At 52.0% G+C, this 18,627-nt stretch overlaps 10 protein-coding genes across 10 annotated transcripts; 6 read left to right on the forward strand and 4 right to left on the reverse strand.

Annotated features, from left to right (window-relative positions):
• Window positions 1–464: 464 nt before the first annotated feature.
• Window positions 465–2,633, forward strand: ASPSYDRAFT_158919 (glycoside hydrolase family 3 protein; the record flags this gene model as incomplete). The annotated part of the gene is made up of 1 exon (XM_040842771.1): window positions 465–2,633. One exon carries the CDS (start codon window positions 465–467, stop codon window positions 2,631–2,633), a length of 2,169 nt encoding a protein of 722 aa, XP_040699002.1.
• Window positions 2,634–2,687: 54 nt separating this feature from the next.
• ASPSYDRAFT_452612 (uncharacterized protein) lies at window positions 2,688–3,481 on the reverse strand. The gene has a single exon (XM_040847005.1). It carries the CDS (start codon window positions 3,147–3,149, stop codon window positions 2,742–2,744), a length of 408 nt encoding a protein of 135 aa, XP_040699003.1. The 5' UTR covers window positions 3,150–3,481; the 3' UTR covers window positions 2,688–2,741.
• A 532-nt stretch (window positions 3,482–4,013) lies between these two features.
• ASPSYDRAFT_209559 (uncharacterized protein) lies at window positions 4,014–5,295 on the forward strand. Its single transcript, XM_040843966.1, has 4 exons — window positions 4,014–4,097; window positions 4,144–4,214; window positions 4,270–4,472; window positions 4,537–5,295. Exons 1-4 carry the CDS (start codon window positions 4,064–4,066, stop codon window positions 5,174–5,176), a joined length of 948 nt encoding a protein of 315 aa, XP_040699004.1. The 5' UTR covers window positions 4,014–4,063; the 3' UTR covers window positions 5,177–5,295.
• A 65-nt stretch (window positions 5,296–5,360) lies between these two features.
• ASPSYDRAFT_159010 (uncharacterized protein) lies at window positions 5,361–7,409 on the forward strand (the record flags this gene model as incomplete). Its single annotated transcript, XM_040842781.1, has 3 exons — window positions 5,361–5,564; window positions 5,658–7,132; window positions 7,262–7,409. 3 exons carry the CDS (start codon window positions 5,361–5,363, stop codon window positions 7,407–7,409), a joined length of 1,827 nt encoding a protein of 608 aa, XP_040699005.1.
• Window positions 7,410–7,439: 30 nt separating this feature from the next.
• Window positions 7,440–7,889, reverse strand: ASPSYDRAFT_93210 (dihydrofolate reductase family protein; the record flags this gene model as incomplete). The annotated part of the gene is made up of 1 exon (XM_040852801.1): window positions 7,440–7,889. One exon carries the CDS (start codon window positions 7,887–7,889, stop codon window positions 7,440–7,442), a length of 450 nt encoding a protein of 149 aa, XP_040699006.1.
• A 682-nt stretch (window positions 7,890–8,571) lies between these two features.
• Window positions 8,572–9,262, forward strand: ASPSYDRAFT_49367 (alpha/beta hydrolase; the record flags this gene model as incomplete). The annotated part of the gene is made up of 2 exons (XM_040847818.1): window positions 8,572–9,123; window positions 9,207–9,262. Coding segments are annotated over exons 1-2 (542 nt in total), but the record flags the coding sequence as incomplete, so codon positions are not given.
• A 356-nt stretch (window positions 9,263–9,618) lies between these two features.
• ASPSYDRAFT_60918 (uncharacterized protein) lies at window positions 9,619–11,589 on the reverse strand (the record flags this gene model as incomplete). The annotated part of the gene is made up of 5 exons (XM_040849916.1): window positions 9,619–10,180; window positions 10,238–10,360; window positions 10,416–10,668; window positions 10,723–11,336; window positions 11,387–11,589. 5 exons carry the CDS (start codon window positions 11,587–11,589, stop codon window positions 9,619–9,621), a joined length of 1,755 nt encoding a protein of 584 aa, XP_040699008.1.
• Window positions 11,590–12,419: 830 nt separating this feature from the next.
• ASPSYDRAFT_93213 (Zn(II)2Cys6 transcription factor domain-containing protein) lies at window positions 12,420–14,566 on the forward strand (the record flags this gene model as incomplete). The annotated part of the gene is made up of 2 exons (XM_040852802.1): window positions 12,420–14,061; window positions 14,106–14,566. 2 exons carry the CDS (start codon window positions 12,420–12,422, stop codon window positions 14,564–14,566), a joined length of 2,103 nt encoding a protein of 700 aa, XP_040699009.1.
• Window positions 14,567–14,807: 241 nt separating this feature from the next.
• On the forward strand, window positions 14,808–16,582 carry ASPSYDRAFT_93214 (cytochrome P450; the record flags this gene model as incomplete). The annotated part of the gene is made up of 4 exons (XM_040852803.1): window positions 14,808–14,997; window positions 15,068–15,264; window positions 15,332–16,402; window positions 16,466–16,582. 4 exons carry the CDS (start codon window positions 14,808–14,810, stop codon window positions 16,580–16,582), a joined length of 1,575 nt encoding a protein of 524 aa, XP_040699010.1.
• Window positions 16,583–16,822: 240 nt separating this feature from the next.
• On the reverse strand, window positions 16,823–18,614 carry ASPSYDRAFT_93215 (uncharacterized protein; the record flags this gene model as incomplete). The annotated part of the gene is made up of 4 exons (XM_040852804.1): window positions 16,823–17,071; window positions 17,136–17,644; window positions 17,707–18,370; window positions 18,423–18,614. The coding sequence occupies 4 exons, from the start codon at window positions 18,612–18,614 to the stop codon at window positions 16,823–16,825; spliced, it is 1,614 nt and encodes a 537-aa protein (XP_040699011.1).
• Window positions 18,615–18,627: the final 13 nt, after the last annotated feature.

Raw genomic sequence — 18,627 nt, forward strand, 5'->3', positions numbered from 1 at the left:
TGGCGGCGGGGAACCTCAACATCTCTGCTTGGCATCATGACCTAGTTGTAGTTAAAGAGTGGCAACCTTGTACGATGTGGAGTCTACTATCAGGATTGCTTTTGGGTACTTTTGGCTGCTATCAAGCATACCCTTACTGAACAACTCATCGACCCAATATGCATAGCTCCCCTCATGCAGTGGCTAAAGAGGCATGCAGTCAGCGCCAGACGAATGGGGATATCGAGATACAGAAATGGCACCATCGGATAAATGCAGGTTATTTGCCTAAAGCCTGCGGAGTATCAGCCACTGGTAGACAAATATTCCCATTCCTACAGCGAATGTCCCCACTACAGCCAATGTGTATTGTGTATTTATATTCCAACAGTCTCTCACAACGACTACATACCATATCTCAAACCAACTCAGCCTGACAGCATATTTGAAGACAAAAAAAGAAAGAAAAAAAAGAAACCACCACCATGTCTCCAGAATATACATTCACCGACGCTCTCGCAGCCGTGAAATCCGGCTCCTCCCTCAAAGAAACAACAAACACCCTCCTCACCCACCTAACCAAAGAAGAACGCCTCTCCCTGCTAGACGGCGACACCCCCTTCTGGGCAGGCCAACGCTCCATCCTCCTAAACCGCTACAACCCAACCCCCTACAACCACGGCAGCACCCCGCGCCTCTCCATCCCCGGAATAAAATTCACCGACGGCCCACGCGGGATCGTAATGGGCCACTCCACCGCATTCCCCGTCTCCATGGCGCGCGGGGCAACATTCGATCTAGCCCTCGAGGAAAAAGTCGGAAACGCAATCGGGCTGGAGGCGAAAGCGCAGGGTGCGAATTTCTACGCCGGGATTTGTGTCAATCTCCCCCGCCATCCGGCTTGGGGCAGGATTCAGGAGACATATGGTGAGGATCCTGTTTTGCTGGGTGGGTTTGGGGTGGCGCTTGCGCGTGGCGTGCGGGGGCATGTCATGGCTTGTGTTAAGCATTTCGCGCTGAATTCTATGGAGAATGCGAGGTTTCGGGTTGATGTTGTGGTTGAGGAGGATGTGCTGCGTGAGGTGTATCTGGAGCATTTTCGGCGGGTGGTGCAGGAGGGGGGTGTTGCTGGGGTTATGTCGGCTTATAATTCTGTGAATGGGGAGTGGGCGGGCCAGAATGGACATCTTCTGATTGAGATACTAAGGGAGGAATGGGGGTTTGATGGGCTGGTCATGTCGGATTTTGTGTTTGGGCTGAGAGATGCAGCGCTGTCTCTGAGGCATGGGCTTGATATTGAGGCGCCGTTTATACAGCAGCGGGGAATGCATCTTGGGGAGGCGTTAGAGAGTGGACAGGTATCATGGGGCGATGTTGATAGGGCTTGTGAAAGAATCTTGCGGAAGCAGCTTGAGATCGCGATTCGCACGCAGAAGAGCCAGCCAGGACTGGATGTTGTCTTCTGCGAGGAGCATAGAGCCCTGGCGCGAGAGGTGGCTGCACGATCGATGGTGTTGTTGAAGAACGACCCCTTGAATGGGAAGCCCATGCTTCCTCTTCAGGCTGACAGTCTAAAAAGAGTCGCTGTTGTCGGTCGTTTCGCGAATATAGCGAATACCGGCGATAAGGGTTCTTCGCAGGTCTACCCTCCCAGCGTGGTGACACCGCTAGAGGGGATCCGTGCAGCTTTACCAGATGTCGAAGTTCTATCCGCAGACACACGGGAAAAGGCAGAGAAACTGGCCTCCCAGGTTGATACTGTGATATGCGTCGTTGGGTACACATATGAAGACGAAGGCGAATACATAACTCCCCCGCTAGAAGACAACCCAGCACTGCGAAACTGCCTCCCCCCAACAAAGTCGGCGGAGGAGCGCGAGACACTGGCCATGTTCGAAGGAAAGATAGATTCCGGCGGCGACATGCAGCCTGGAATCGGCGGTGATCGAACTTCGTTACGTCTGCGTGAGGAAGACGAGAAGCTTATCGCCGCAGTGGCTGCACAGAATAGCAATACTGTGGTCTCGATAGTCACAGCTGGAGCTGTCATCATGGAGACATGGAAGGGCAGAGTCCCTGCTATCCTTATGAGCTGGTACAGCGGCTCAGAAGGAGGCCATGGTCTCGCTGATGTTCTACTGGGAAAGGTAGACGCAAGCGGGCGACTCCCGTTTTCAATTCCCACAGACGAGGCTCATCTGCCATTCTTTGATAGGGATGCTACTGAGATCGAGTATACTCGATGGTTTGGTCAACACCTACTCGACAAACTTGGTGTTGAAGCAGCCTTCCCTTTTGGATTTGGACTTTCATACACAACGTGGGAAGTGGAGGATGCTACTGCTGTTAAACTGGATAAAGACAATATTCAGGTTGAATTCACAGTCAGAAACACGGGAAAACGAGCTGGGCGGTTCATTGCGCAAGTATATGGACTGCCAGGGGTAAAGGACTTCCCTACTCGAGTTCTACTGGGGTTCACGCCTGTGGACCTGGAGGCAGGATATGAGAAGAAGGTCCAGGTATCAGGCTCTCTTCGACCAGTGCAGAAGTGGGATAATGGCAACTTTATTCTGCGGACAGAGCAGCTGAAGATCGAGGTCGCAAAGTTCGCAGGGGATCGAAAGTGCGCTGAAACCGAGATATCGTTGTGACGTCCTCATCTATAGTACATGTCATATGACGCCGTTCAAACCCTAAGCGAACAGGCCTTGTACAGAAGCCAGATAGTGCACTCATATCATGCAGCTGTTGCCCATAATTTACTTAAGAGAATCCAGCTCCTTCCTCTTCTCGACCAACAAATTCTCCAGCAGCTGAATCTCAACTTCAACCCTCTTCTTCCCATCCGTAACATCAATAAGCTCTGCTTCGCTTCCCAGATCCCCCTTTTCCTCCCTCTCCTTCTCCCTCTTCTCCTCTGATTCCCTCGCAACCTCTTCCCACCATGCCGCCAGCCCAGATTTTCTCGCAAGAAACTTCAGCAGTTCCCAAAAGGCGACAGAGAGGATGAACACGACGATGACCACGACGATGACCACGATTACCACGATTATGAAGGAAAGGACGGCCGGGAGGAGGGCGCCGAAAATGAAGTTGAGGGAATTGCCGACCATGGAACCGATTGTGTGGAAGAAGCCGGTTTTGGCTGATGAGCAGGGACCCGTCATTGTGATTGTGATTGTGACTGTGGATATGGTTTGTTGGGTTTATGACGCGATTGCGGTGTAGGTAGGGTATATGATATTCCAGACAGGATTCGAGTTTCGAATGCTTTACGGGCAGGAGCTGTATATAAACAAAATTGCCATGTTAGAGTACGGAGTACAGACACAGCCCCGCCAGGCAGGGCAATACATAGGCCCACCTCTGGCACTGGCAGCCATCCACTGAAACAGCTTCATCTTGCGCCCGGTGCCCTCACTGCCCGGCTGTGACTTCTCATCTCCACTCGATTGTCCAACAGTGGCGAGTCCGGGTTCAAACGCTTGGTCGGGCTTCTGGACGGCGTTTAATGGGTGGAGATTGACGGTTTGCAGCCTTGCTTACATTCTTGGCTTAAGCTACTGCCGGTTCACGGTGTGAGGATTATGCAGTGCATTATGGGTATGTATCACATTTACCATGTTCATTAATTGCTAGAAATAATACCGGCGGGAGTCATCGTGAATAACCTGAACGACAGTAGGTGGCTTGCGCGCATCAGCGTCTTGCAGGGAGAGCTCGCGCCTCTGTTATAAGAACCATAAATTGCGATAGGAACCGTCAGCCAGCCGAGTCTCGGTCGATATTCGGATATCATCATAGACATGCCTGGCACAGAGGCTCCAGTTTGTTAGACTATGATTTCAGCTGGTGAATCAAGATAGTATTTCGGCCGATTTGCGTTTTATAATATGGCGCAATAGCGGTTATGATTATCAATCATGGTGGTGTAGGATTATTTGGTGTAGCTGAGTTCGGCCGAACCTTCGGTCGAATGGTCTATATAGCTTGCAGCATGTCCAGCATGAGAATCCAAACGGAATCATTGCTCCAATACCACTCTACGAAAACTTCTTTAGTATCCAAAACATAATACAAAATGGTCAAGATTGCGATCGCAGGTGGTTCCGGCAGTACGTTCCTTTACCAGCACACTTTGTGTCTACTAACGCTCTGAAGACGTCGGCCAGGAAATCACCGATGCCCTTGTTGCCTCGAAGAAGCACGAGGTGGTCATTTTGTCTCGCAAGGTTGGACACGAACACGAACATTTATGATAATATCGCCCCCTGACTTCTTCTACAGGACGCCCCAGCCGGCACTTCTGGCGTAACCTGGGCCAAGACCGACTACAGCGACACCCAACAACTCACTCAGCTCCTACAAGGAGTGCACACCGTGCTTTCATTCATCATAGAGCACGACATCGAAAGCCCAAGCCAGAAGCGCCTCATCGATGCCTCGATCCAAGCAGGCGTGAAGCGATTCGCTCCTAGCGAGTGGGCAGCGTGAGCAAGCACCTATCAAGCATAGTAATGTAATATAATGTGGACTAACAACTGGTTTAAAAAGGAAAACCTTCGAGCCCCTCCCCTGGTACGCCTACAAGGCCACAATCCGGTCCTACCTCGCGGAACTAAACAAGGAGAGGAAAGTCCTCGAATACACCCTCTTCCACCCGGGTCTCTTCACCAACTACCTCACCCGGCCATACGCGTCTTCCAAGCACCTCCACCAAGTGGAATTCCCAATCGACCTCTATAACCGCCGGGCCATCCTCGCCGAGGGCGCGGAAGACGCCCAGGTCACGCTCACAACAGTGCAGGATTTCGCAACCGTCGTCACCCGCGCAATTGAATACGAGGGCGAGTGGCCTGTAACCAGCGGTGTGCAGGGCGACGTTCTCACACTGCGCGAAGTCATCTCGCTCGGGGAGAGAATCCGTGGTTGTGCGCCGTTCAAGGTTGAGACGTTCAGCAAGAAGGATATGGAAGCTGGGTCTTGGGAGTCCTCGTGGATGCCTAGGATAGATCATCCGTCTATTCCGCCTGAGCAGATTGAGGCGATGTCGAAGATTGGGACGGCGGGGATTTCTCTGGGCTTGGGGGATGGGTTGTTTAGCGTGTCTGATGAGTGGAATCGCATCCTGCCTGGTTTCCAGTTTACGAAGGCGGGGGAGTTTTTGGAGAATGCTTGGAGGGGAAAGGACTAGCTGCGCAAGGATTGTCTCGTTCTGAAGGATAGATATCATGTTGTAGTGTTGTAGTTGGTGTTTAGCTGTACTGGTCTTGGTGTGTTGCTCCGAGTTCGGCCGAATATTTGTCAGCTGAGATGACATTCGTCTTTTCTTCGCTTCATCTCATATTCATTCAATATATTATCTATATTATCCTATTATGGCCGCCGAACGGAGAAAAGTCCGCAAGGACACTCGTAACTGCTGGGAATGCAAGCGACGAAAGGTGCGCTGCATCTTCACGGCCGACCACGCTGTCTGCAACAACTGCAGGCGACGGGGCACTGCGTGTATCGGCCAGGAGCTGCCAGATCATGCTGCACCTTCAGACAGCACAAACCAGGTAGAGGCGAGGCTTGAGAGGGTCGAAGGTCTTCTCGCGCACCTGGCCAATGACACCGGCAACAGTTTCGATCCGGTGCCACTGGAGCAGACCCCGCCTGCACCATCGAAGCAGCATATCTCGGCTCCATCCGACAGAGTGACTGGAAAGTATGATGCACTATGTCGCGAGCTCGTTGCAGCCTGGCCCAGCGAACACGACCTCAACGTCATTGCCTCCCTCCCCACTGGTCTTTCCATGCCCCTGTACCTGAGGGCTTGCTCTCCATATCCCATTGCCCCAGACAAGGAACCCCCATCACCACGCGAGATGCTACAACTACCTCCCCCAGGATCCCACCCGGTCCTTGTCGCCCGCAGTCTCATGCTGCTCGGTACGTTCCTCCAAAGCGTTGTCCCATCTGCTTTCCACAAACTGGGTGCCTTGGGCGACTCCTACCGCGAGATGATGGCCTCCGCTGTAGACCGGGCGATAAGGCTTGTGACGACCAACGACGAGCTCATCGGCTTTGTCGAGGCATTGCAGTGCATCCTGCTCGAGGTCATGTATCAGAACCACGCTGGCCATCTGCATCGGGCCTGGATGGCTGTTCGCCGTGCAACGGCAACCGCACAGCTCATGGGCATACACCAGAGCCGTAACTCGCCGTACTTGAAGTTTCTCGAGCCAGCAACCCGTGCGGCCTTCGACCCTGACTACATCTGCTTCCGACTTATCCAGATGGACCGCTACCTATCGCTCATGCTGGGCCTACCCCAGACCCCGCTGGAAGGCCGCTTCGTAATCCCAAAGGACTTGTCAACATTTGACCCCGTGGCCCGTCTGGAACGTCTTCAATGTGAGGTCTCCGGACGAATCGCGCAGCGGACATCTGCAGATATCAACGATATTTCCAAGACCCGGGAAACAGACAAGATCCTCCAAGACGCCGCTGCCCAGATGCCACCGCAGTGGTGGCTGATACCCGCTTTCACCAACGAATCCGAGATAGTCAGCGATACAATGCGCCTGATGGTCCAATTCACACAACACCACCTCCTCGCCCGGCTTCACCTGCCGTACCTGCTGCACTGCTCCCCAGATAATAACAACGTATACGACTACAGTCGGATTACAGCCGTCAACGCCAGCCGCGAGCTCCTCTCTCGCTACGTCGTCTTCCGCACCGTCAACCCAGCACACTTCTATTGCCGGGGATGTGACTTTCTCGCCTTTGTCGCGACAACCATCATGTGTCTAGCCCATATCAGCTTTCGGAGCCATATAGGCGGGTCCGGTAGTGGTAGTGTCTATAATTTCCTCATGCACAGCCGTCCGACGGATCGCGGGATGATGGAGCGTACATCTGAGATTATAGAGTCCATGGCGCGGGAGAGCTCATCTGATGCGATAGCGCCGAAACTTACAAACATCATCCGGCATTTGCTGGATGTTGAGGCTAATGCTGCGAATGGCGCGATATACTGCACGAGTTCGTCGAGTGGGGAGGGAGAGGGGGGTGAGATTGCCGGCAGTCTAACGGATAAAGCACTGCATGTCCATATTCCGTATTTTGGTACGATTAATTTTGAACATGGGAGTGTTTCCAGGTCTGTGCAGCAGTGTGACCTGGCTTTAGCTGAGCAGGTCCAAGGTGGATCTGGCTTGCATTATCAGGCTAACAGCTGGAATGGGGATTATCCTGATATACAACCGGAGCAGCTACATCTTCCTACAAGTGGTCACCTTGCCAATGAATCAATAAATGACCCCACGTTATCTGGTATGGATGACTGGGATCTCCAAGGAATCGACCTTGCCCTATTCGACAGTCTCTTCCGGGGGATAGAACTCCCAGATACCGATATTGGAAATACATGGCCATAAACTCAACCCAACAAAAAAGCCGATCCAGATTCACGCTTTCACCCGATAATAACAACTTACCATCCCATCGTGTATAACATCCACCCCACGCAGGGTACACTGGATATCGCCAGGAAGATCAACGCCCACATCCCCAAACAAGCTCGGACCTTTCCCTCCTGATCCACCAAGAAGAACAGGCGCAATCGTCAACACCATCTCATCTACCAAACCGCGCCTGAGAAACTCCTGCACCGTCTGTCCACCATCAATATACACCATCTTCGCGCCCTCCGTATCAAGAACCATTTTAGCGTCATCCATGCACGCAACAACCCGAGAACCAGCAGGGAAATTTCCCGGAAGATCTCGCATAGTCGAACTAAGCACCAGCAGTCTCTTCTCCGGATACGGCCACTCCGGGAAACCCATACAGACATCAAAGGTATTCCTGCCCATGACAATGAAATCTACTTCATCCATATGCTGCTCGAATGTCATTGTTGATCACGGATGAGATGATGAAACATGTTCTGCGTTTGGAACGGGGTGCGTAAGCCATGCTATATCGTGGTTGTAGCGCGCGATGGTGCCGTCTAATCGTGGTTGTAGCGCGCGATGGAGCCGTCTAGGCTTGTTGCGGCGAAGATGCGGGATTTCCAGGCGCGGGATGTCATTTTGGGTTTTCTATCTCTGTAGATGGTGGTATATGAAATTGGTAGAGGTGGATTCGGAATCGGAGTCGGAGTCGGGTCTGGTGGGAGACGACTGTCTTTTGGATATGGGGGTGAGTCATGCCGAGAAGGACCAAGAACATGACTGGCTATTATGACCTGATAGCTCGTATATCCCTCTTTCACTTGCACGGTGTGTGCTGTACTGAGATTGTCATTGATGAGAAACTGAGTATCTCACCAGCATTCCTGTACTTTGTTGAGTCGGTACAGAAATCCGTGTACGTGTATGGCTGCCGCAGCTGTTTAAATTGGATAAACCTTTGCCGTTACTTAAAAAAACACAAATTAAGTCAGTATATGCCTCCCTGACTTCTAACACTTGATAATTATGGATACTATAAAAAAAACCAGCGGGTCTTACGGTCCCTATCGGAACCGCCACAGCGGAGCCGCCAGCCTTCATACATATAACCAATCTACATTCTAAATCTTTTTAATCTAAATACAACCCGTCCTTAACACTCCACGCCAACTCTACCTCTTCACCCAAATACAGAAAAAAGAAAAAAGGAATGCCCACTACCCCAACAATAATAATAATCCCCGGCGCCTGGCACACCCCAACCCACTACACAAAACTCATCACCGCCCTCACAGCCCAGATTCAGAACGTCACCGCATTCGCCATCTCCCTCCCATCGCTAAACTCCCGTCCACCATTACCATTACCAAAGAGCTGGAAGGAGGACGCCGATGCAGTTCGCGCCGCAATAATAGGCGAACTCGACGCCGGTCGCGATGTTATTGCCCTTGCGCATTCGTATGGCGGGGTTGTTATGGGCGAGGCTGTGAAGGGGCTTGGGAAGGGAAAGAGAGTGGAAGATAAATTAGGGACTAGGAGTGGTGGCGTGGTTGGACTGGTGTATATGTGTGCGATGGCGCTTCCAAGGGGCCAGACGTATGTTGGGCAGATGGTGCCTGTTGGTGCGGAGGAGGAGGAGATTGAAAGGGAGAGGAATGAGTATGCGGCGAAGAAGGGGGGTGTGCGAATGACCGAGGTATGAAAAAAAAACTGGCTTCTTGTATGGATGTTTTGGTAGAAAAAGGTCAGAGAAGGTCAGCTAATGAGTTGTACGTCAAGGATGGCGCAATTGTCCTGTCTAAAGATGCCGTCCGCGAGGTCTTCTATAACAGATGTGACCCGGTTGATGTCGAGGAAGCGCTGGATATGCTCGGCTCGTTTCCGCCGGGTCCGTTGTCTGTGCCGGTGACTTATACGGCGTATCTGGAGATTTCAAGTATGTATATTGTCTGTGAGAATGACAGGGCTCTTCCAGCGTCTGTGCAGGAGCGGATGATTGCGCAGGGCAACGGGGCATTCAGGGTTGAGAGATGCCAGGAGGGACACTCGCCGTTTCTGAGTAACCCGGACTTTATAGTCGAGTGTGTGAGGAAGATGGTTTAGTCGATAAAGCTGAGATTGATCTAACTGCTACCATACCTTTCTGTCCATTGTCTGATACGAATACTCCTCCTCTCCTGTAATAGAGAAACTACCAGATATTCCCCCGTGTCTGCTCCCTCTCCAACCTCTTCACATTCACCCCCCTCCAGAACCACGTACAAGCCACACAAAGCGGCACAAGACAAACCCCAACAATAACCATCTTCCTCTGCACATCCGCATAAGCACCCACAATCGCCCCGCGTTCAGGCGTCCCATCCGCATACCCAATCTGCGTCTCCAGACTGGCAAAGATGCTCGCCGCAAGATCCTTCTTCCCCACAGGCAACCGGTCGTAAAGCTGCGCCTGCAGCACATTATTCCAGATCCCGCCGGCGATGGCCGCGCCCACGCTGTACCCGATGGAGCCGAAGAGGCCCCAGATGGCGAGCACGACGGCGATTTCCTGGTGCGTTACCACGGTCATCAGGGCGAGCTGGCTGCAGACGGTGAAGATGCAGGTGCCCAGGCCGACGAGGACTTGGGTCATTGTGATAAGCCCGATGTGGGTGGAGGGTGTGCGGAAGGGGATTAGCAGGGCCGTGCCGAGGAGGAGGATGGGGATTCCGGCCATGGCGGTGTATTTGAATTCACCGGTGTAGCGGATTAGCCTGGATAGTTAGAATTGTCATCTTTGGAAGGGAGGGGTGGGTTGGAAAGAGACGTACAGGCCGAAAACCGGACTGAAGATGAACGAGGTGAGAGAGTAGGCATTCAAGACGTAGTTTGCTGTTGTAATGTCCAGCCTGTTGACGACCTGGAGGTACGAGCTGAAATACGCATTCCACGTACTGTCTTGGGTCAGCACAGAATAAAGAGAGTAAGCTGGTAAGCAGTAACACTCACGTTGACGAGGCAAACATGACCAGGTATAACATGCAAGACCCAATAATTGTCGGCTCCTTGAGATACTTCCACGGGAGGAACTGGACCCGCGCGAAGTATTTCTCCCAGACATAAAAGGCCGGGACGCAGGCGACTCCAAGGACTTCCATGGCGATGATATAGCCGCTGGCCCAGCCCTTGGGCGCGTAGGAAGCTATGTTAAAAGGGAGGAGGATCAGGGAGAAGACCGCCGTGATTAGGATGATGCCGACGACTTGTCAATATTAGCCACAGGGAACATATAACCGATCGCGATGAAGGTACGCACCGTCAAACTCCACTGCGTAGTGTGCAATCGACTGGGTCCATGTCCTCCCCGAGCGCTCCTTGACATATGTACCGCTCCGTTCAGCCTTGCGCTGCATGAGAAACATGACCACAACAACCGGAAGGCAGACGCCAACAAAAATAATTGCAAACGCCCCAAAGCCCCAGCGGAAGTTGAGGTTATTGTAGAACAGATCCGCGATCTTGGGGCCCGCGAAGGTACTGCAGATACCGGGGGTGCCGTTGATGCCGAGCATGATCATTCGATTCTTGAGTGAAGTCATATCAGCCAGCATGATCTCGACGACGTAGAGCAGCCCGATGTGTCCGACCCAGTAGAGGGTGTGCGCAGCCGTGTACATCTCGATTGTGGTGCAGGTGGCCTTCATGATCAGGCCGATAAGGATCAGGACCAGCATGAGCAGGAAGCCCTCGACTCGGCCCCAGACGTCGATGATCTTGGCCAGGGTGAGTTTCGACGAGCCGCCCAGGATCACCGAGACGATGCTGACGACGGCGAGCAGGCCGTGTTTGCCGAACGAGGAGGTGATGTACGGGTTTAGCGAGGTCTGCATGGAGCCGAGCAACGCGTCGACGAAGGACACCAGCCAGAGTCTACAGATTAGCCGTCATCAAATGGTCACATCGCAGGTTTTGAAACGTACAACACAAAAAGAAGAATCAGCGTCTGCGTGGACAGCACCGTGGTGATTGCTCGCACACGCTGCACACCACCCTGGAACTCCACCGAGTCCTTGTCTGACAGGGCCTTCTCATCGACATGATTAGGGCCATTGTCGACGGTGTCAATTCTGTCGTCAACGGCGACCTGTGCCTGACCGGCTTCCTTACCGATTGATTTCTCCATGAGCTGAAGTTGCAGTACAGATAATGGAAATATTTTGAAGGGAGGGAGAGCCTGAAATATTTTCCGCAAGGGACTCGGGGGTGGGGGGGTCTCGTATCAGATGATCAGATAAGACCCGGCGAATATCTGATCAGAATTATCGAGTAGTCAATCAGCCTAGTAAATCAGTCTAGTCTCAGCCTAGTCCAATCAGGGCTACTTTGACGAGTCTAGGATGAAGGATTCAAGGCTGGGCGCTCGGCATAGCACTGGCAGGTTCTGGAGGCTGGCATTCATCCTTGACTCGGGTTGCGGACAGAGGTTAAATGACAGACAGAATTCAATTATACTCAATTGCTTACTCTCACAATTGACTCTGCAACAGTACACTCGGAGTACAGTGTAGACGACACGGTGTAGAGCTGAGTCCTGCATCTTGGCACACAAATGAAGCCAAGACAGTCTAAAGGCCAAAGAGGGGACTACAGAGGACGGTCGGGCTGAACCGATATCTCCTCCAATAAAACAGTCCAGTCAGTTCTTCTGTTGGTTCTGCCGTAAGGATAATATGCTAAGCGATGTCGGCATGAAGTAACAGGCATAAGGTGCCCCCACGACGTAGTGAGCTGCTGACTCGCCACTGGAAAAAAACCCGATCTCCAGAAGCTGTCAATTCTACGCAGACATGCATTCTAAGCTGCCGACGGATTAAATTCATATTAATTTATTTTGTTTGGAATGGTGAAGTCGAATAGAGCATAACCTCATAGACAGGATGACTCATCACGGTGATCTTCTCTTCTCTTCTTCACATCGTGAAGCAACAACCAACACTGGAAAACACACAAGCCATGATATCTAGACGCTGCCAAAACACCAGCTGCGATCCATGCCGTCGCGCAAAACGGCGCTGCTTCTTCTCCCTGACCGAAAACCCACCAGGCGAGATCCGCTGCGTCAACTGCCAGCACCACAACCGCTCCTGCACCTTCGAGTTTGCAGCATCAAAAACAACGTCCAAGAAAACGCGAAGGGCCGGGCTCGAGCGCGAAAACAGTCTGCTCCACTCCCCACCAGTGGAAGGATTCAATATTTTGCCCCAGGCGGACGAAAGAGCCGCCAATGGCCTGACCTCAGAACCCACCACTACGCCTAACCAAGATGTCTGGGCCTCGTGGCTGAACATGGATGCTGGCCAAGATAACCAACAGAACAATGAGTCCACTTTCTCGGACCTTATTGATCCGTGCTTGATGACAGAGCCTGCAAATATCACAGTCACTCGGCCGGAGGATCGGTTAACCCGTAGAACAGAGACATCTCCAGCTGCAGTATATATCAGCCAATCGATTGTGGGCAGCTCTCCAAACAGCCCAATATACCTATTAAACACAAAAGTGGATGCAACCATTCTCGAGGACCGCCTAGCCCACATCCACAACGCCATTGTGACCGGCTCTGCATCTAGATTCGTCGATTTCGAGTGTAACCTGTACGCGACAGCCCCTCGGTACCAACTAGATGGCGGCGGCGAAATACCTGAATTAAACACTCCGCAAGCGAGTGGATTGCCTGAGCCGGCCGCTGGAGCCGCGGAAAAGGAATTGGCTGTGCAAATGCCAACGCTGTCTAGAGGCGGCTTTCAAATGACTTCGCTTGGAATTGTACGCTTCCTCGACCATTTCGGTGGTCTTTACGGGAATCGACTTTCGCCATCGGGTAAAAGCCTATCGGCCAAGGCGTTGAAGGCTGTTCTTCGAGCATTCTCCATGCAGTGGCTTTCCGCTGAGGGTGAATCAGTGGACTCATTAAATAATGCATACCATGATACATGGTTTGAAGCGCGATCAATTTTACACAGCGCACAATCCATAAAGTCCTTTAGGATAATTTATGCTATACTGCTTTTTGACGGAATTGCCATTCCAGGAAAGCCGAAATCTATCACGCCCCATGAATTTCTAAACACAGGGCTGGGCCATCTTCAGTATCTGCAGGGTCTTGTGAACGAATATTGCGCTATACTCGGGCCGCATTCTACATATAGTGCGCTCTTGGAAGCTGGTCTGAGCGTTGTTTCCTGGGCTGGGTATATCCGCGATATCGGCGCTGCTCTTACAGGAAGTCATTGCTGTAAGCTTCCATCTGCGGTCTATACCAAGGGGAAGCCGCAGGATATCGTTCAAACCGATACACTCAAAGAAGTCAGTAACAGTCGTGATCTCGCCTTCCGGTTGTCTAGTGGTGCCGCATACCAGGAATTAGATGGTAATATTCCTGCCATCTGTCGCAGAGCGGTCGCAAACGCCTTTCACGTCTGGAGACAGATTATCAGAGTAAAGGAATTGGTTCTGAACTCTCCAGTATCACTCGAAGCCGAAACGGCCTCGACAATCGCTGCAGTGCAAGAGTTCAATCACACATTTCGCCCGTTCATGAATCGTTGTATAGAAACCCTGGAGCATCTCTCCACTGGCTCAAAAGCCTCTTCTGGTATTCCTCACTTCCGATATCAATATAACTCACTAACCTCTCAGTATCGATAACTTTATTCTGGAACTTGAGCATCCTTATCCTGGCAGAATCAATAATCGACACAACCCTCCTATCGCAGATCCAACCCTATCGTCTCGAAGCAGTCTCGTCCGTCACTGAAACAGCCCAGCGCCTGCTCTCCCTGCCCCCAGAGGAGGCATTCAACCTAAAGAACGGCTTATGCGCAGACGTCCCTATTATTTCCTACCATATCACCCCTAGCCTAACCGCAACAACATTTGAGAAAGCCATCGAGGCGATGATTGCTATCCATCTTGCCCCAGGGAGTGATGAACACGGCAATGAGTCAACCTGGCAACACCAACTAGACATCCTCATGAAATCGTTGGAATCCCTGGACGTTACAATCGGAGGGCAACAGGTCACGAAGGCCGCGTTTAGCTCTTTAATGCGGAGACATGGCGATGTGCTCTCTGAATGCTGGACTGAGTTTACCATGTAACTGGAGGCCAGCTTTGAAGGGAAATAAACTAGTCCAATAAAGGGACTGATTGTCAATGCCATTGTCAGACAAATAGCATTGTCCCTCTTGGCAACGGCTGATATCACCAGTGATATAATTCGAGATTGCGATGTCCATCAACCCCGCTCAATTAAACTTCTGCAACATCTGCATCTGACAGCTGACAGCTGTCACTGCATTTCTGGGCCTTCGTCGCGACCTCGTCCTCTCTGTATTCACCATGGGGCTATCCATCGCGATAATCGTTTGCGCTCTCATAGCCGTTTCCATATTCAAAGCAACCACCCGGTACACCAAGCTCCGCCACTTCCCCGGCCCACGATGGACAGCCATCTCAGACTGGCCACACAGTCTGGCAATGCTCAGCGGGAACTGCCACAAGTGGTATGCGGACGTTAGCGAGAAATATGGTATCTTCTCCGCCACTCCAAACCGAAGAATACCTGGAATTGAACTTAGCAAGCAAGCTAATACAGCCAGGCTCGATCGCGCGCGTGGCACCCCGGGTGCTCATCACCTCGTCCCCCGAGGTCTGGATGCACGTTAATACCAAGCCCGGGTATAAACGCTCCGACTGGTACTATAATGCTGCGCGGATCGAGTACCAGCGGGATAATGTCTTTAGCCAGACGGATAATGTCAAGCACGAGGCGCGGAGGAAGCAGATGGCACCGGGAGTATTCTCTACCCTATCCAATATCTGTGATCTAGAATACTAAAGTACTAACGGTGCATGTGGTGCAGTATTCAGGAAGAGAGAATCTCGATCTAGAGAAATCCGTCGACGAACGACTCACCGAACTCCTGCATCTCATCCGCTCAAAGTATCTCTCGTCAGACAACTGCATCGTCCCAATGGACCTCGCGAAGAAAGTACAGTATTTCACCCTCGACGTAATCAGCTCAGTCGGTCTGGGAAAGACATTCGGTATGCTCCAGAGCGATACCGATACAGACAACTACCTACAGTCCAGCGAGGAGGGGCTGGCAATTGGCAATACAGCCCTAGCATTGGGATTCAGCTGGCTAACCCAAGCACCGTTAATCGGACGATTCATTGCACCCTCTCCTAGAGATAACAACGGATTCGGCAAGATGATGGCGTCGGCATTCCGCGTCGTGGACGAGCGCGCGGCGAGTTTCTTCTCGGAAACTTGCACAAATAAGGAGAAATCAGATATGCTCGCCTCGTTCATGCGCCATGGTTTATCAGGCGATGAGTTGCGCTCTGAAGCACTGGAGCAGATCATTGCGGGTTCGGATACAACCGCCGCTGCGATCCGGGGAACACTGTTGCATATCATCACGAACCCGCGTGTATATCGTAAACTGCAGCGCGAGATTGATGATGCTGTTGTCCGGGGCGATGCCCCAGCTTCGATTCCGAGCACGTCTATTACCGGACAAGGTGTCGATGACGGTCTTATTACAGCAGCTCAAGCTGCGAAACTCCCATACCTACAGGCCGTTATTCGTGAATCCGTACGGGTCCTTACGCCCGTGTCGAATATCTTTGCGCGCGATGTACCCAAAGAAGGGGATACCGTTATCGTCGACGGCGAGCGCGTATTCATCCCCGGCGGCGACGGCGTCTGCATTGGATACTCTGCATACGCGATGCACCGCAGCGAGAAGATCTACGGTAAAGACGCACAAGCGTTTCGGCCTGAGCGGTGGCTTGAGACGGGGTCAGAGTTCGATCCTGCTAGGATGGCCCGCATGATACGAACAAACGATCTTGTCTTTGGCCATGGCCATTTCCGGTGTTTGGGGAGGCCGGTGGCGCAGATTGAGCTTGGGAAGACGGTTTTTGAGGTGAGTTATATTATTTACAGCCCTGCTATCTCTTTAATTGGTTGTTTTGTGCTGACAGGACAGCTCTTGCGAAACTTTGATATAGCGCTTATCGATCCAACGCACCCGTGGGATGTCCAAAATCATCTTGGCTTGTTTGCTATTTCGAATATGTGGGTTCAAGTTATGGAGAGGGTTTAACATTATGACAGAAATATTAATGGAACACCTGCTACCTGTTGAAGGAAGCATGTTCAATGACTTCTGGTAACCCTAAGTGCGGCAGTACAAGGTCTTACTTTTATACGACAGATATTCAGTTTTGAAGGACTGGACAGACTGTCTTAATTCTGGTCCATGATTCTTTGTCGGCTTTATATGTTCAAAGTAGTAACAGTGTTAATGAAGCTGCATCATCCAAGTATCTCATCTCAATCCAACCTACAAATCAGATTTAATACCAGATTCAACCCCCGCCTTATTATTCAGACCCTCCGCATTAACAGCATCAATCCTTGCTGCGTCCCGAATCAGACACTGATATCCCGCAAACTTACGAGCCGGCACCCTCGCAGCAAAGATCTCGTCCAGCTCCTCAAGCGACCGACCTTTCATCTCCGGCATAAAGAAGTAGAAGAAGACCACGCAGACCGCGTTCGAGCCGGCCCAGATATATCCGTATTTCGCGCCCTACCATATTAGTACGTAGAACAAACCAATTCTCGTTAATGGTTGATGGGGTTAAAAAGCATACCCAGTCCAAATGCTCCGGATTAATGAAATACGGTGTACAGAAATTCACCAGCCAAGCCAGCAGATATCCCAGGGACGTCGCAGTCCCCACCGTCCAAGCCCTAAGCCTCGAACTGACGAGCTCCGTCGCAACAGGGTAACTCGCAGCCCCAACGCAGCCATTGTAGAAGAACATGAACAGCGCAGTCAATCCAACAAGCGTCTGTCCAGTCGCTAACGAGTCAGGGTTGGCGACGCTTGCCGCGATGGCGCTTCCAAGCTGGCACAGGCCGCACGCGATAGCCCCGATCATGAGAATGGAGCGACGGCCGACGAGCTCGCGGATGGCGTACATGCCGATATTCACGCCCAGGAAGCCGAAGCAGGTGTTCATGATGGAGAATTCGAATGCCTTGGTTATGCCGGTGACGGTGAAGAAGTAGGTCTGGTAGCCGATTAGGAACCACACGCCCGATGCTGTTTGGCAGCCGATCATGCCGTAGCAGAGCAGTGTTCGACGGAGGTCGACTCCTACATATATATACCATATATTAGCACGGTAAGAGGTGATAGAAGATATAGGTGTGGAGTACCCCGGAACATATCCAACGCAGCAACATCGCCCTCTGTGCGCTTTTCCTCTTCAACTCCTTTGACCATCTCCGCCCATTCAATCTCCAGCAACGACGGACCTACCTGACCATGACCCTGACCCTCACCACCCGAACTCCTCAACTGCGCATAGCTTTTCCCTCGCAACATCTCCAAAGCCCTCCTTGCATCTCTCTCCCTCCCCCGATGCAACAACCACCTCGGACTCTCAGGAACAAAGAACAACGCCACCGCCAACACCGTCGGCACCGCATAAAGACAAGCCAACGGAATCCTATACGAAAGCTCATCCATCCTCTCCTTGGTCTTATTATCCACCGCCGCACCCATAATACTCCCGATATTGACCCAGTACGCGAACAGCGCGACCATGACGCCGCGCATATGCGCCGGCGAGGCCTCGGAGGTGTATATATTCGAGAAAGTAACCAGGAACCCGTTGGCGAAACCCAGCAGGAGACGGCCGAGGTAGAGCACGCCGGGCGAGGGGGCGCCGATTTGGATTGCGCAGGCGATTGCGTTGACGAGGCATGCGAGCCAGAGGGCTTGTCGGCGGCCGAGATATGTTGCGAAGAGGCCGGCGACGAGCGAGGAGACGAAGGAGCCGAGCGTTAGGAGGGAGGTTATTAGTTGTTGGACGGTGCTCTAATATCATTATTAACACTGGGTACGTATTAAGAGGGGTTTGGTGACAGACGTCAATTGCGTATCCCTCCTCGGCTGATGGGTCTGCGTAGCCGAATACTTTGAGGAAACCGGGCATGGCTTGCAGAGAGCCTACAGCGGCGAGGTCGAATCCGTATTGGAGATTCGCCATTGAGACGAGAGAGCAGAGGAAGAGGCATTTCCGGTTCTGCCATAGGGTTGTTGTGTCTATGCCGGTTTCCATGATTTCGGTGCAT

This window comes from Aspergillus sydowii (assembly GCF_001890705.1).
Source record: "Aspergillus sydowii CBS 593.65 unplaced genomic scaffold ASPSYscaffold_12, whole genome shotgun sequence".
NCBI lineage: Eukaryota > Fungi > Ascomycota > Eurotiomycetes > Eurotiales > Aspergillaceae > Aspergillus > Aspergillus sydowii.